Here is a 15704-nt window from a genome sequence, read left to right on the forward strand (position 1 = left end):
CCGATCTTCCCTTCAAACCGGAGCATGCAGACGACAGAATAGTTGATGACGGCCGTATACAGCAAACCTCGTTAGTGCGTCACCCGGTTAACACGCCACTCCGCTTACCGGGTCACTTTTTGGAAGTCCCAATTGTCCTCAGGCAGGAATTGACACAGCTATGGCTTACTCCGCTTAACGAGTCACTCCGCTTACTAAGTCATATTTTTGCTCTCCCAAGAGCAAAATTCATTAACGAGGTTTGACTGTACTACATAGCCGCCCTGACCGATGTGGCAAGCTAGGAAAACACAAACGCATGGCGTGATTACGTAACACGTTTCTGCCAACGCGAAATGGTCCGATTCGGTTCACACACACTGCGCAAAAATAACCTAATCCTAGGAAAACCCAGCTTTAGGATTGGTGGCGTCGGATCATCAGAACTTTACCTGAATGCCCTTAGGGGTGGGCCAGGGAGTGCGCTACAAGCATTACTTTTTTTTTTTAATACGTTTTTATTTGATAAAAACTCTCAAAATTTCCCACGAACGCTAACCCCCCCCCCCCCCCCCCGGGACCAATTTTTCCCCCATCAGCGATTTAGATGATTAATCCGTTGAAAATTGCCCGTATCAACGTTTCTGATAAAATAACAAATTCAAGAAATCTTTGACTAAAAAACGGGAAAAATCAGAACGGAGGGGGAAAAATGTGGGGCGTATGGTCACACCCATTCACAATCATTTGTAAAATCGCCCCTCCCAAAAGCGATCTTTAGATCCGCCTCTGGTTGAAGGCTAGTATTTTTATGCTTTAAAAATTCAATAGCATTGCTGATTGGCTGAGAAATCTGAATTTCAAGATTTTTTACCTATCAGCAACGTTTCATTTATATTGCACAAAAAATCCTAGCTCTAAGAGCTTTCGTCAGCAAGGATAAATATAAGAATGACAAGGGAATATAAGGAATAGCAAGGAGAAAATTCACTTTTTTTAATAAAAAAATATGCTCCATAGCGAAATATGCAAAAAAAATAAAAAATGCAAAGAGAGACAGAAATCAGAGCCCTTTCAATTATAATTGATTATGGAAAGTTAGAAAAAAAAGAGGGTAGGAACGCACACACATGATATCCGATATGGCGTGGGTCCTTTCTCCCATTCGTTTTCATGAGCTATTCGGATGAGCGGGATTCTGTTGCATTTCTCTCTAAGTTTCATAAACGTATAATGAATATTTATGGTTGTTGATAGCTCAGAACCGCGACCATTTAATTACGGACACCGTGCATATTGTTTATGCGTTTACCAACGTGATGCTATCCACGAGACAGTCATGTGTGCTCTCATAACCTCGGGACTACATCTTTTCTTTCTGTTTGACATTCTTTGTAGAATCTTTGAGGCGAGTGACTTCATCCAGGAAGGACTGTCTCATTTGGTTGATCTTATCAAACGAAAAATCCAGATCCTTCGATACTATATGCATACCGAGATTCGTCGAGTCCGTCAGGTCCATGTTCAAATAGCACAGGTCCAGGTCCTTGACGAGTTTTTCGGCATTCACAAATGTTTCCTGACATCTCTGCATGAACTCCATGTAAATCTCGGCAGATTTTGTGTCTTGTTCTGGCCCGTGTATGTACTCCACAGCGATGTAATCGTCTATGAGGTCGACAAAGGCTTTGATGAAATCTTTCATGTCACTCTTCACGTCAGATTTCAAGTGCACGACTTTACGTAGAAAGCGCTTGATCTCCGGAACGTTACATGCGACATCCAGGAATTTCAAATTGGCTTCTCTCACGAAATCTCGGACCCCATTCTCGAAGGCCAGGAATCGTTTCCTAAACTCGCCCAGTAAAATCCTGGCTGTTGCTATGTATTCACGATCGGCTTCTATGGTACGTATGAGGCTGAGACACCGTTCTCTAGCCAGATGGCGCTCGTTCCGTAAGTATACGTAAAGTCCGATGTCGATGGTCAGGGACGCACAGAATAATGTCACGCAAAATCTCGTTCCGAAAACAGAAAAAATCAGAGTCACGAAGATCACTATCTTGATGATGTAACTAACGGTCCTCGAGACATTGATGAGATATTCTCTGTTCGCTTCGTCGACCGAGCACTGAAGCGACTTCGTAAATTCGTTTAGAACGTTCTCTCTGCGGGGAATGAGTATCTTCTTGCAAAATTCAACGAAATCCTTCTTGGCCGCATTGATTTCATCGAGATGAGTTGGCACGTTTGTAACCAGGGTCTTCAACAATATTTTATCGAACGGAGGTTCTTTCTTCTGTGCATCGAGAAAAAAAAAAAAAAGCAATTAAGAAAAAAATAACAAAACACGATTCCATCAACAACCATCAAAGAAAAAAAAAAATTAAATCAACCTAGAGTCTACCAATCAGTATTCAGTTCCCTCTATCGATCGCCACTGCACCGAATCGGGACGAAATGCTTCGTTCAAGATCGTATTTGCTGAAGAACTATTGTCATTCGGACTCGTAGACCAGTGTTTCTTGACTTTCTTTCCCTTCATGGGCCCTTAATACATGGATCCACTCGGACGCCTCAACTGCACAGGGGCCTCACATGAAAACGATATCTGCTCAACATTTCCGAGTGTAAGCATGCAAATTGAAGGGAACAAATTTATAGCCAAGTTTGGGAGAGGGGGAGTGCCTCGGAGAAGTCCCTTTGCCCAAGGCACCATGACGTTCCTGCTCATGGCTTCCATTGGATTATATTTTTTTGCCCCTCCCAGCGTCCAGGAACAAGACCCTTTCCTCCCCTTTTAAAGTGACTCTGAATAAATTTACAGCATACAAAATATTTTATAAATAAGGCGGATCACCGTACCGCCAGGGCTCGATACCCGTCGGCCCCTCTCTTGCTGGGGGGATTAGTATGTCCACCAAATTTCACTTGAACGTTCACGTCTGTGTTTCTTTTCACCTATTTCACACAAAGGCCTTCTTTAACCATCGTCATGGCTTTTTTTCCCAATTGATAATCCCCCGGGGTGCCCTTAGAATATCTCAGCGCCACAAGAAGGCTATCGGATCTACCAGGGTGCAGCTAGTGATAAACGAATCAAAGGGTAGCAATGAAAGGCGGTTAAGATGGGAACGGGCACACGGAGCTGTGAAAAATACAAACGTGGAAAAATACAGCAATTAAAGTGAAATACGGTAGGAAAAATGTTTCGATGAGACGTTTTTTTGAAAGAAGCTACCTCGAGTTTACGCTTAGAACATATACGGGGGCGGGGGCGAACATTGCCTTTCCCGCACAGCGTCAAAGGTGGAGTAAACTGATTTAATGTATATGTGTGTATATGAATTGACATCATCATCATCTCCTCCCCCCCCCCCCCAGAATTTCAAGTCCGCCTATGGCTTAGAAGTTGGAAAACCATATTAGACATGAGCTCCTTCAAAGAAGAGTGGTAATAATTAATATAATACAGAGAGAGAGAGAGAGAGAAAGAGTGAAACCAGGGTTGGGTCATGGTGGATGACAAGCGTCAAAAACTGTCGAAAACCTAAATGAATGCCTTTTGATAATGTCTTGAATACAATATGTATACGACATGATGAAAAACTTACTTTTTGTTATATAACAATATTTTATTTTTGAACATTAATTTATTATAATAATTAAAACAAAATATTAATTATAATTTGCAATTTTGAATTTTTAAACATAAGAGTATAGAACATATAAAATTAAATTTTATGGTTCATCTAAGCTACTCATTACCTGTGTTAAATTTGCTAAGCAGAATAGAGCTGTTTATTCAAAATATGTATGATAGGGCATCAGGGTTAAGTTTTTGACCCCAGAAACTAACTCGGTTATTAAAACTCTATCGAAATCTTACTGTCAATGATGTGAAATAGTTTTTGTTAACTAGATAGATATGTTAAATAACAAAACACTTAATTTTATTTAGATTAAAGGGTTTTATATTCAGAATTATAATTACTGAGGAAAAAAATATATTTTGATATTTTAAATTTTCTGATCTGCCAAAAATTTTATTCCATATAAAAATTCTCATGCAGCATCTGTGTTAATGCGCTAATTAAACTCATTTATTTTCACCTAAAAATTTCTTAGATCAGGGTGTATAAATTCACAGAGCTTTAAAGAGTATTTTCAACCAAAGCAGATCTGACAAGACGATACCCAAAGCATTTGTTTTGCACATTTGAATACAGCTTCAATTGGAAAACCATTGCAATGCTAGTAAATGTACCATATCATAGTGCAAAAAGTAAGAATAACTAACTGACATATACAAGCTAGCATTGCCAAATTAAATGACATTTTAGTCCTACAATTTAGTATTTTGATCGCTAGATATATTTCAATGTTATGCGCAATAAGAGTATCGTTTTAAGTATCAGTGGTTATCTAGATAATTTAATAATAACAGAAATCAACATTACATACATGATGTAATAAACTTTTTTAAACACTTATCTGTTGTAAAAAAAGAACAGCAGACGGTTTATATCAATGCACACATATATAAGCAGTTGAAGAAATTTTGGAAGGTCAAGAATCATCTTGAATCAAAGAATGTCAAATCGTTCCAGTTTTCTCTTTAATGTTCATGTTATGCTTTATTCAAATTTTATAAGAAAACAAAAACATATATATTGTCCAAAATAATTCTGTCGAGAGTAGAAAATTATTTTAGAATCATATTTTTTAAATATTTATTCTTTGTATAACATAGTAACTTGTATAACATAGTAATAAACAGTAATCTAAAATTTGACATTACATGGAATTAACGTGTGCATTTCCAATGGGAATTTTTATATCGAAAAGCAATATTTGAGGTTTTTGACAGTTTTTGACGTGACAGTTTAAACCGCGTGTCAAAAACCTGCCAACCCTGAGTGAAACCCCTCTTAACGGTCAACCCCCCTCTTGCGGCCAAATAATAATTTCCCATTATATACCAAAAGCACGCATTTCAAATTCCTGATTAACGGTTTCACCTCTTTTACGGACGAATTTTTTTGTCCCGTTTTGTCTATAAAAGAGAGATTTTACTTTAATATTTATCTGGAGTTTAGTCAACTAGAGGCGGCTCGAGGAAAAAAAACTCTACCCATGTGGGGGCCTGATTTAGGCATCCAATGCCAAAGTTTTTTTTTTCTTTCTTCGACAAAGTTTTTTTTGCCCTTTCAACTGAGATTTGACGCCCCTCTTTGAGCAGCGCCCCGAGCCGCGCCCAAAGTGAGCACTCCAACGTGGGAAGCCATGTCCACCACTATACCCTCTCTGGAATATAACATTGATATGGTATTAGATACACGACCGTAAATAATCTATTTCTATCAAGAATGAGAATTATGGTCGGGGGTTTACACGGATCGGTATCTACATTGAACATTGAAGGACCGGACACGCTTCCCCTCTCAAGGAGATATCAAAGCGTTCCCGAAAGATGGGCGCATCCCGAATTTTATTAAATATGTATATGTATATATATCTATATAAATTTGTATAACAGAATAACAAGTCCAATTACAGGAGTATAAATCAACGAAATAATTATGATAAATCATGATCTAAGAATCGAAATCTAAATTGATATTATAGCGTCCTTGGGGCACGTCCGGACGCGATAATCAAATTCCGTTGGTGGCGGTCCGTCCGCGTTCGTTGGATGTCACTAGTCGTGTAGGCCGTACAACGACGAATCGATGTCATGTTTGCGTCACATGTCCTTGTCCAAGTCAGCCAATGTTCGGACACCCAGATGTTTTAGCTCATTCTAGGCACACATTCCTGTTCCATAGCATCCTACGTCTTAATTCTCCTGGGCAATTAGAAGATTTTCATCATTCCCGAAGCTACATCGGCTGGCTAGCTGGATTATGGGTGGATCGGTATCTACAGTCGGCCCCACTTGAACGGATATCAACGATTCCGGCACATAATATCCGAATTCCGATTAAGGTATTCGACGACGTTCAAAGCGTCATTTTGGAAGAAAATATCGATTTTTATTTTTTATGAAAGCACTGTGTGTGGTCATTCCACAACAGACCTTTGTTTTGTTTATATGACGCTCACAGAACCAAAGTTACGTCCACTTTAGTGTTGCGTTTTTACATGTACAAATGGACGGCTTTTATATAAAAGGAACCAAAAGCACCATTTTTAAGACATACTGACATCTGAACTATTGGAAGAGGTGGGATTTTTTGTCTAAATAGAATCAAGTGACAAATATGTCTGTGTGCACTTGAACCAACTACCAAAATGAAGAGATAACTGAATCGAAGATAACTTTAAATAGCTTTTCTTCAGTTTTGATTTAATAGTGCTTGGCTATTTTTTATATAAAAGCAGGGGTGGGAAGTGACTAAGTCTATTTCGGAGCAGCTTTGGAGCAGCAAAATTCAGGATTCGGAGCAGTTTTGTAGCAGCAAATTCGAGATTTGGAACAATTTTGGAGCAGCAAAATATGGGATTCGGAGCAGATATTTATAAATGGGAGCAGTGAAATTAACAAAAATATTTTCGTTAACCCTCAACCCTTTTCAAAATAAAACTGCAGCATGTCTTTTGTTATCAAACATCTCTTCGTCAGCTTGATTTTTGTTTTTGGTGTTTTAGGCTTTTGACACCTTGTTTGAAAGAGCGGCTGTCATAAAATTTTTTGCACTTGTCTAATGATTTTTGCTTACTGACGACACTATTTGCTGCCTTGAACAGCAGCACTTCAAATGAGCTAAAAAAATTTTATAAGTTTCTAATTTTTTTATACTTGGAAAGAAATTGTTGCAAAATAGGAGAGAATTTCGGAAGAATCAACTCGATGTTTGGCAATTCAGCACTCATTACCTGGCGAGATTGGCGATCTGACACTCGTTATTTGGCGATATTGACGATTTTTCGCTCGTTATTCGATAGTTTAAGTATAGTGGAATAAAACACGCTCTTCTCGTAAAGAAACGTTTTGTGGCTAGCAGGAGCAAACATTTTTTGGTGCCCTTTCCGAAATTCCGGGCATACTGAAGCAAAATTCGCTATTTGGCGCAGAAAAATGCGAAAATACGCTATTGGAGCAAGATATTAGTTTTGGCGCAGTGCGGCGCAATTGGCGCAGAGTTCGCACCCCTGGTAAAAGCCGTCCAAATAATACGCGAATAAAACCTTTAAACGTGTTTTACGAAGAGTGCTGTTTTTGACATTTTACCCAAGTTTGAAAAATGATTTCTAAAAATCTATGCGTTGTATCTATTCATTACGAGATTTTAATGATATTCTACCATATATTGCCGAGGTAACGAACTAAAATCTAAGGTCTATCACATATATTTGTCTAATTACAGGGTTTTACACGATATGTGGAATGAAATTTCCAAAAAATTCATAAGTACATCAACGGATTTAAGTAACTTATGAGCATATCCTTTAAATTTTAGTTCATAACCTGTACTATTGCTAGCTGAGTGTATTGTGGAAATAGCAAAACATTCCATTCACAGAGTTTTTTCAATCGTGTTTGGAATGCCACATGAATTTTATCTAAAATTTGACGTGTGAAAACTGACTTTTTCATACAAAATGACATAGGTAGGCCACAATTTATTATTTTTCCCATCATTTTGGGACACTCTCTATGGAAAAAATGTTATTAAGGTTCATTCCAGTACCATTTTAAAGAAAAGTGATAGGAAAGGCAGTTACCCCAAGCGGAAAAAAAATTAGATATGCAGTTTCATACCGAAGTATATATTTTATATTGGAAAAAAAGATCTGAATGTATAATTGTATCAGTCCAGAGAGAAAATCAACAGAAATGAAATTTCACATTGAAATTTTTATACATTATACGTGTTTTTGTACTATCGGAGTTTTTAACGTCTTTGGCGATTTTCTCTGCTTTTTTGCCTAATCATGGCGAGTCGATTCAGGGTCAGAATTAGAGGGGGCGGGGGGGGGGGAACTCTCCTAGGAAGAAAAATTGGGGGGGGGGGAGTTTTAGGCAGAAACAAAGAACACCGTTGTAAAATGATCAAATTAAAAAGAGTTGGGGAGTAAGACAAGTTCAAAAATAAATACGATAACATGTTGGTTAATCAAGGAGCTACCCATACTTAGAATAAGATAACCATAAATACATTTTATGGGCACTGTATGATATTTTATGTATATATACTGTTTATATTTTTTGAGATTGCATTTTTAATTGGGTGCTGTATTTTAGTAATATGACATCCATACTTGTTATGGTTGAAAATGCCATTCTTTCTCTCGGCTACCTCGTTGGGCATTTTGCCTGTTGTGGCTTTGTTTTTTGTATTTGTAGAAATTCTAGTAACGGCCCTGGGTTGATCGATGCATTTTTGACTTTTCAGCATAAAACCATTGCAATAAAAATTAGCCGACGCAGTCGAAATGAGATTTTCCTCTTCAGTTTTCTGATCAAGCTTCCGTTCTTCCGCAAATTTTCAATTTCATCCACATTTTTCGTAATGCTTGATACCCGAGCTTTAGAAATTTTCAAGTTCTTTGTCAATTTCAACAGTTTTTTTAAACATTTATATATATATTATTACTATTGCATTCAAAACTTTAAATCTTTTTCACAAACAGAAATTCTTTCTTTTCGTGTAATTTTTTCCTAATTTTAAGACATTGCACGGAGACACCGCGTCTGTGAGGTTTGTTCTTTTATTAGAAAAGTTAGCGTCCTCTATGGGCTAAACAAATAACATAACTAAAATAAAATAATTAAATGTACTGAAAATAACTTTGGTATTAAAGGACACCCCACACACAATTCGGATTTTTCATAAATTTCATCAGTTCACATATTTTATTCAATTTTTTGAGTGCTTCATTCAATATAGATATTATGTACATAGTGGTTGATATGTATTTGCAGTTATCGGGGACGAATTCCAATATTCGATGGAGCAGGAGATGGTTTTTTTTTTCATCCAGTTCGCAAGAAGCCACTTGCCGAGGGGGGCTAATAGGCTCGGCACTCCCAGAAGAAAATGTCCGCTCAGTCAGTCAGTGGAGAAAAGTTTTGGAACGTGCGTTATACAGGGTGCATGGCAAACAGACCCCCCTCCGTTTGCTATGCACCCTGTATGGGCGGGGGGGGGGGATCTTTAACATTGTCTCTATGGGAGAAATTATTGATTCCAGAGGATTTTTATCAGTATAAGCGGGCTATCAGTTTATCCGTCACCCGATTAAACGGATCCGAGTGTATATGTTACAGTCGTGAGGCGCGATGTCGCCCGGTTCGAGAAACACTTCTGAGCATTGGCGTACGCGGGGCGGGGGGGGGGGTTGAAGGTTTGGGGTTCTAACCCTCTTTAAGTTCTTTGCTTCTAATCTCTCAAGCCGAGATTATAGTATTATTTTTCAAGAAAAAACGTAACCCCCTCCCCACCTTGAGAAAATTCTGCGTACGCCTATGCTTCTGAGTAATGCAAGAATGGAACCTATTGCGGAACATAAATGCAAATACGGAAGAAATAACTATAAAATATACCTCGAATTTTGATACTACAGCAGCTTTTGTTGCAGACGCGGTGGCACCCATTTCTTGTGATTATCTTGAAAATATTTCAACCCTAAAATGAAAAAGTTTTAACATGAACATGATCTCTATGCATGAATGCAAACATGCATACCATCCATTGAGAGAGATGATTTAAGAAAAAAAAAAAATTAGCAACAAAACACACACATGATGTAAAAATTACAGGTTCTCATCAATTCTGAAATCAATTCATTCATTGTTAAATTATTTTCTTCATTAATTCTTGTACTTTGTGATTATATATTTGTTTTGGTATCTTTCAGGAGATTTCATTACTTCTCTAATATTCTATCCATGTCTGTTGGGCACACACACAAACACACAAGTGACTTTCACCCCCAATTTTTTTCTTTTTTGGGGGTGGGGTGGGACTGAAGGCGGGGGGAGGGGCAAGCTTGTTACGGCACACGGTGATCCATATACCAAATTTAGCAGGGGGAAAAATATTTTCTCAAAAACGAATGCATATTTTTTGAAAAATTGTTTTGATTCACGTGAAAAAATTTAGATCCACACAATACTGAGAATTATAAACAAATAATAATAACATTCAGTAATTTTAAAATCATTTCAACACGATTGCCACCTTTTTTTCTATTTTCTTGCTATTCTATGCATTTTATAGTCAAAATTACCTTTTCTTATTAATTTCATTTTTTTTTTTTAAATATTTATTATTTCTTCGATTAGCTGTACTCAAAATGATAATATTTCCCTCGTATGTTTAAAACGAAAAATATTGAAATAAATGATGAAATATTTTGAACAAAATATCAGTGAAAATATTTCTTTTCAGAGCACTTGATTCAATGTGTTTGCATGCAAAAAAAATCAAGCTTTTAATTCAAAAAATAAATGTTTTCTTAGCACAACACTTCAAAAATAAAATTGCAAAACCTGGTTTGTATCTTTGATTTCGGATTACCGATCAGATATTCCACGTTAGAATGGAATTTCAAACAAAAAAATTGAAAGAAAACTCTCTCTCTCTGCTGGTTATTTAAAAATAACGAATACATATATAACTCACAGTGCTATTAGCACTTGGAAGTATATTTTTCTGAATCTTTGAGTCGCCTGCAATGAGAGTCTCCACTTTTAAAAATTTTCAAAGTGATGCATGATGAAATTCATTGGCCAGGTGATCGATCTATCATTAGCTTCTATTGCACAGCAGGGCTTGCTCATGCCGTGCTTCACGAAAAGGCTTTCTACTTTAGGCTTCTTGTTCTTCAAGTCAATGTCTTGGGAAATTTTTCTGCACTGATCTTTATGGAGTATTTTCCATATTTCATCGACATTTCCTTGTAATCAGGATAAAGTCCTTTCGAGGAAACACGATAAGGCCTTGCTGCAAGTTTTTCAATTTTCTAAAAGGTGATTTTTATTGAACTTTTCTATATTCAGAAGAAATTTAATACTTCTAAACTCGAGGAAATGTTTAAATTTTGTATTTGTAGATTTTGATAAATTTATTTGATCAACGGACCTCTCCTTGGACTTTTTAAAAGGCAAGACCCCATTAGCACTATGCGAGTCATACGTAAGGTAATTTCAAAAATAAATTTCAAGAAATAACTCACGTAGGAAACTTCATGGTGAAATTTCCTACATGTGTAAGCGTTGTAATACTAGGGGATTTCAATTACCCGGGTATAGATTGAGAGAATCTTTCAGCTGAAGATCAATATGAAAGGGACTTAAGTTGGTGCTCGATAATTTTTTGCATCAGCATGTATCAGAAGCCACTACGGGTGTACTGCTATTTTGGATTTAGTTCTCACTAGTTCCGAGGATCTTGTTGGACATGTTTCGGTGGGGGACGAGTTTTCTTCCAGTGATCATCGTGTCGTCAGTTTTCACTGTAACTTTTCTTCGGATAAGATTGATAACAAAAAGAATTGGTTCCTTGTTTTCAGTGGACTAACTTTGATGTTTTGAGAAAAAGATTAGCAGAAAAGATCGGCTGTGATTAGTCGGGTGGTAAGTCAATGGGAAGAATTTAGTACAAAGCTATGTTCTGTTTTGCACGACGTCATTCTCTTTGCTGGAAAAAAAAGCGTGTTTGTTCATCGCGCCTCCTATGGTTTACGGATAGCGTGCGTAACCTCTATCTTGAAAAAAAAAGAGAGCATTCATAGAGTATAAAAAGTGGACGGGGTGACATATCATTGTTTACTGTTAAAAGAAGGGCGTTGAAGAAGGCGATAAGGGATAACAAAAAGGAAGTTGACTCTAGGTTGGCAGATAACATTGGCTCCGAAGCAAAATCATTTTTTTTTTTCAAGTACGCCAAAAACGGATGTAAGGGGACAGTTGGCCCCCTCCTCGGGAAGGTCTAGGGTAGAGAGCAATGTAGGTATGTGTAGTATACATGGGCGGAGATACGGGGGGGGGGCGTTAAAGGCGGAGTCCACTGATCTAACGTATATATGTATATATGAGCTGACATCATCATCATCGTGCCTCCCCCCCCCAACAATAATGACCTTGCCCTCCCAGACTTTTAAGTCAATCTCCGCCTATGGTAGTATAGTATAGAACCGAGCACGCGCCCAGGCTCTGTCGCTTTTGCAGGTATGGGTAGTGTTTTCAATGATTTTTTCGCGTTTGTTTTTAATAGAGAATACGATATTAAATATACTGGTGTTGCATGGCAACGATATAAATTGTAAAATTTTTTAGCTCGAAAATCATTTTCGCCAATAAATGTGAAATTTCCGATTATTATTTTCTTTTTTGCCGAATTTAGATTTTTTTTTATTTACGAAATTTGCGTGTTTGTGTGGATTAAGGCCGGTATTACACTATAAAAGGTTGGTAAAAGTCCTTTTATAAAACTTGAAAAATGCAGCCAAAATAAGGTCCCCGGTTGCATTTTCTAGAATGTAACCAATAACCTTATTGGTTAGATTTTTCAAGTTTTATAAAAGGGATTTTATCAAAATTTTACAGTGTAATACCGGCCTAACACGAAATCATATCAATTATTCCTACTCAAAAATCAACAAAATCGCTGAGCAATTTTTATTGTACAGTCGGAACGCCATAAGCTCATATGTAATGTTCGTATAGAAAAATAATAAATTTAAAAGCTATTCATCGCGCCCCATCTCCAGCCACTGTTTTACAAAATAATAACGACGTAGTAAAACCCGCGCGCGCATGCTCAGACTTGTTTATCAGCTTCTTTCCCTCCAACCGCAAGCACGGAAGAATAGACCGTCGTGGGATTCAGTAGCGTGCTCTCTAATAAGCTAGCTTATTTCGAATACACGTGCCAATCATTTGCTTAGTGGTAGCATATGCTCGAAATTAGCGTGCTTTCGTGCTACTCAGTAGCATTGTATACAGGCCCTTTTAGTTGCTTAAATGAGCAAGCGCAGTCAAGACCACCTTAACGCATGGGCTCACCCGGGAGCCTCAAGTGAAAAGGGGGGGGGGCTTACAAAAATTAGAACCGGTCGAAATTTTTCAATTTGATACGTAGAATTTCAGAAAAATCACTTGGCCCGGGGGCCCACGATGCTCTTAAGACGGCCCTGAGCGCAGTGCTCGCGAGTGGCAAGTTGAAGGTGCTTCGGTGCGGAGTAGTTATTCTCAACCGCGTTCATGGTTTCAAGTTCCCCTAGAAATGCTAAGATTTGTCCACCCCTGAAAATGTGAGGAAACTTTTCGTAATACTAAACGTGGGGAATGGAGTGGGACTAAGCGCCCCCCCCCCCATCCTGGAGCAGGGCCCCAGGCCGGGGTTTCCCGTTAGACTTCACACGGGCTCTTTATAGCGGGAAAAGGAGCCATTCAAGTATTACGTAAGCAGATTTTCAGCCATTTTTGACCCCCCCCCCCCGTCAGCAGCTTGGAATATTTCACATCTTCAAAAAGGGGTCGAAAAGCAACCTCAAACCCCCTTCACCCCTTCCCGCCCCCTCGATGCTGACGTAATACTTGAATGACCCCAAAGCAAAAAATAATGAGAACTGCCCCGGGTCCCAGGGCTAGGACCCTGTCAGCCTCGCCCTTGTGGGGGCCCATGAGTAGGACTGCATACCCCCTAAACATGCGAACTGGCCTATGCAAATTCAAGGCTAGATGAAACAGGTATAAATTAGGACATGAAATTTTCTATGTGTGATTAACTACTACTAAACCAGACATGATCTCGTCCATATTCCTCTGTGGAGCTTCTAACGAACTGATACGTTGGAATGTGTGTAAGTGTAGTGAACCTTCCGTAAACTTTGTTTCTGTGTAATGGTTGTTATGTCTAGTGCTGCCATCTGCCATCCATTTCGGAAACTATCCGTGAAGTGTACTGATTGAATAATTGTGCCATTGCAGGCCTGTTGCTCCCTGCGGTGAGACTTTTTTAACGGGGAGATCGGCTTGCATTTGATCCTCGAAGTTAGGAACCATAGAAAACCAACTTCAGCCGTATGTGTGACAACTAAATATGATTCTCAAAAAGTAATTTAATATCAATTAATGAACTAAAAAGTGGGATTTCCGGGCATGAAATAATGTTCCCTTCCGGCTTTTCCAGGATACAGGGACTCCCTTTACTTACGCCGATATCACCGGAACCCCTTGGTTGAGTCCCGATTTTTTTACTTTATTTTGGGGGGTAGTTAGCATAACGGAAAAAAAAAAATTATCATAGAATGTACAGATAAGCTGAAGGATACCTGCACAAAAATACGCAAAGGCTAAATAAAAATTCATAAAAATGAAGAAATTAATTTTTGGAAAAAATAATTTCAAAATTGATGAATTTAATTATTGGAAGTAATTTCCAAAATTAATGAAAGAAATAATAACAAAATTAATGGAAGAAATAATAACAAAATTAATGGAAGAAATAATAACAAAATTAATGGAAGAAATAATAACAAAATTAATGGAAGAAATAATAACAAAATTAATGAAAGAAAAATTTCAAAACTAATGGAAGAAATAATTTTCAAAAATAATGAAAAATAATTTCAAAATTAATGAAAGAAATAATAACAAAATTAATGAAAGAAATAATAACAAAATTAATGAAAGAAATAATAACAAAATTAATGAAAGAAATTTCAAAATTAAAGAAAGAAGAAATTTCAAAATTAATGAAAGATCATTTCAAAATTAATGAAAGAAATAATTTCAAAATTAATGAAAGAAATAATTTCAAAATTACTGAAAGAAATAATTTGCAAAAATAAAGAAAGATAATTTCAAAATTAATGAAGGAAATAATTTGTAAAAATAATGAAAGAAATAATTCAATAAGAAAAGAAGAATTTAGTTCTAAAAGAAATTTAATTTAAAATAATAAATAAAGCAAGTTATTTATATAATAACAATTATTATACAAAAGTTTCACAGGAAGTTGGTGGTAAGAGGACTGTGGTGTGCCAGTGTCCCAGGAAATGACATAACCTGAAGAATTTGAATCATAGGGATCATGCTGATCCCTTGGGAATACGTGAAGATTACGTTTATTTAAAAAAAAAAAAAAAATTCAAGGCTATAAACAAACTCTATACAACGCCGAGAATAATCCTTTTACCGGAAGAAAACGTGGGCCACACAATGGCAATTATGTAGAAATGATTTTTAAATAAAGATCCTTATCATACATATATTAAAAGCTTCCAAAAAAATTCACTTAGTTTAAAAATCAGAACTCACCTATATCTGACGAAGAAAAATATGCTAAGACCAATCAAAACAGCGAGATTATGTTATCAAAGTAATGTCTTCAGCAACTTGATAAACTTCGGATGGGCAATTTCCGACTGTTGCAGAAGGTCTATACAACGCACACGTCTCGTAACACGAATGATGATAGAAGAAGAAAAGCAGAAACACCACACAGAGTAGCAGCCAAAGCTGCAGGATTGTTGGCTCGAAATAATTGGAGCCAAAAAGTGAGAACTAGCGCCAAAAAATGGTTTCGTGTAGTGTTATTGAGGAATGCTGGGATATCATGTGCTCTCTTCACTCTTCAGCGCTCTCTTCTCCCTTATCCCCCTCCTTCTCTCTCTCTCCGATCCCTATTTACAAAGAGAAGACATACACCCATTGGCTGAAAGTCGGGTCTGAAGAGTCTCTTTCCGCTGAAACTCGGGGCTAGCTAAGA

At 37.4% G+C, this 15704-nt stretch overlaps 1 protein-coding gene across 1 annotated transcript; it reads right to left on the reverse strand.

Moving 5' to 3' along the window:
* Positions 1-961: 961 nt before the first annotated feature.
* On the reverse strand, positions 962-15704 carry LOC149089833 (uncharacterized). Its single transcript, XM_089250158.1, has 3 exons — positions 15254-15704; positions 9530-9611; positions 962-2278 (listed from the first exon to the last, which is right to left on the reverse strand). The coding sequence occupies exons 2-3, from the start codon at positions 9578-9580 to the stop codon at positions 1343-1345; spliced, it is 987 nt and encodes a 328-aa protein (XP_089106284.1). The 5' UTR covers positions 9581-9611; positions 15254-15704; the 3' UTR covers positions 962-1342.

Source organism: Pholcus phalangioides, unplaced genomic scaffold, assembly GCF_987345545.1.
Source record: "Pholcus phalangioides strain wild (caught in Gottingen) unplaced genomic scaffold, Ppha-v1.0 ptg000001l_1, whole genome shotgun sequence".
Classification (NCBI taxonomy): Eukaryota; Metazoa; Arthropoda; class Arachnida; order Araneae; family Pholcidae; genus Pholcus; species Pholcus phalangioides.

Excerpts from the sequence above, each read along its gene's own strand:
- LOC149089833 (XM_089250158.1), bottom strand. The coding sequence starts at position 9,580 with ATGGGTGCCACCGCGTCTGCAACAAAAGCTGCTGTAGTATCAAAATTC. Across the intron at positions 2,279-9,529 it reads CTGTAGTATCAAAATTCGAG|AAGAAAGAACCTCCGTTCGA; the intron begins GTATATTTTATA and ends CTCGATGCACAG.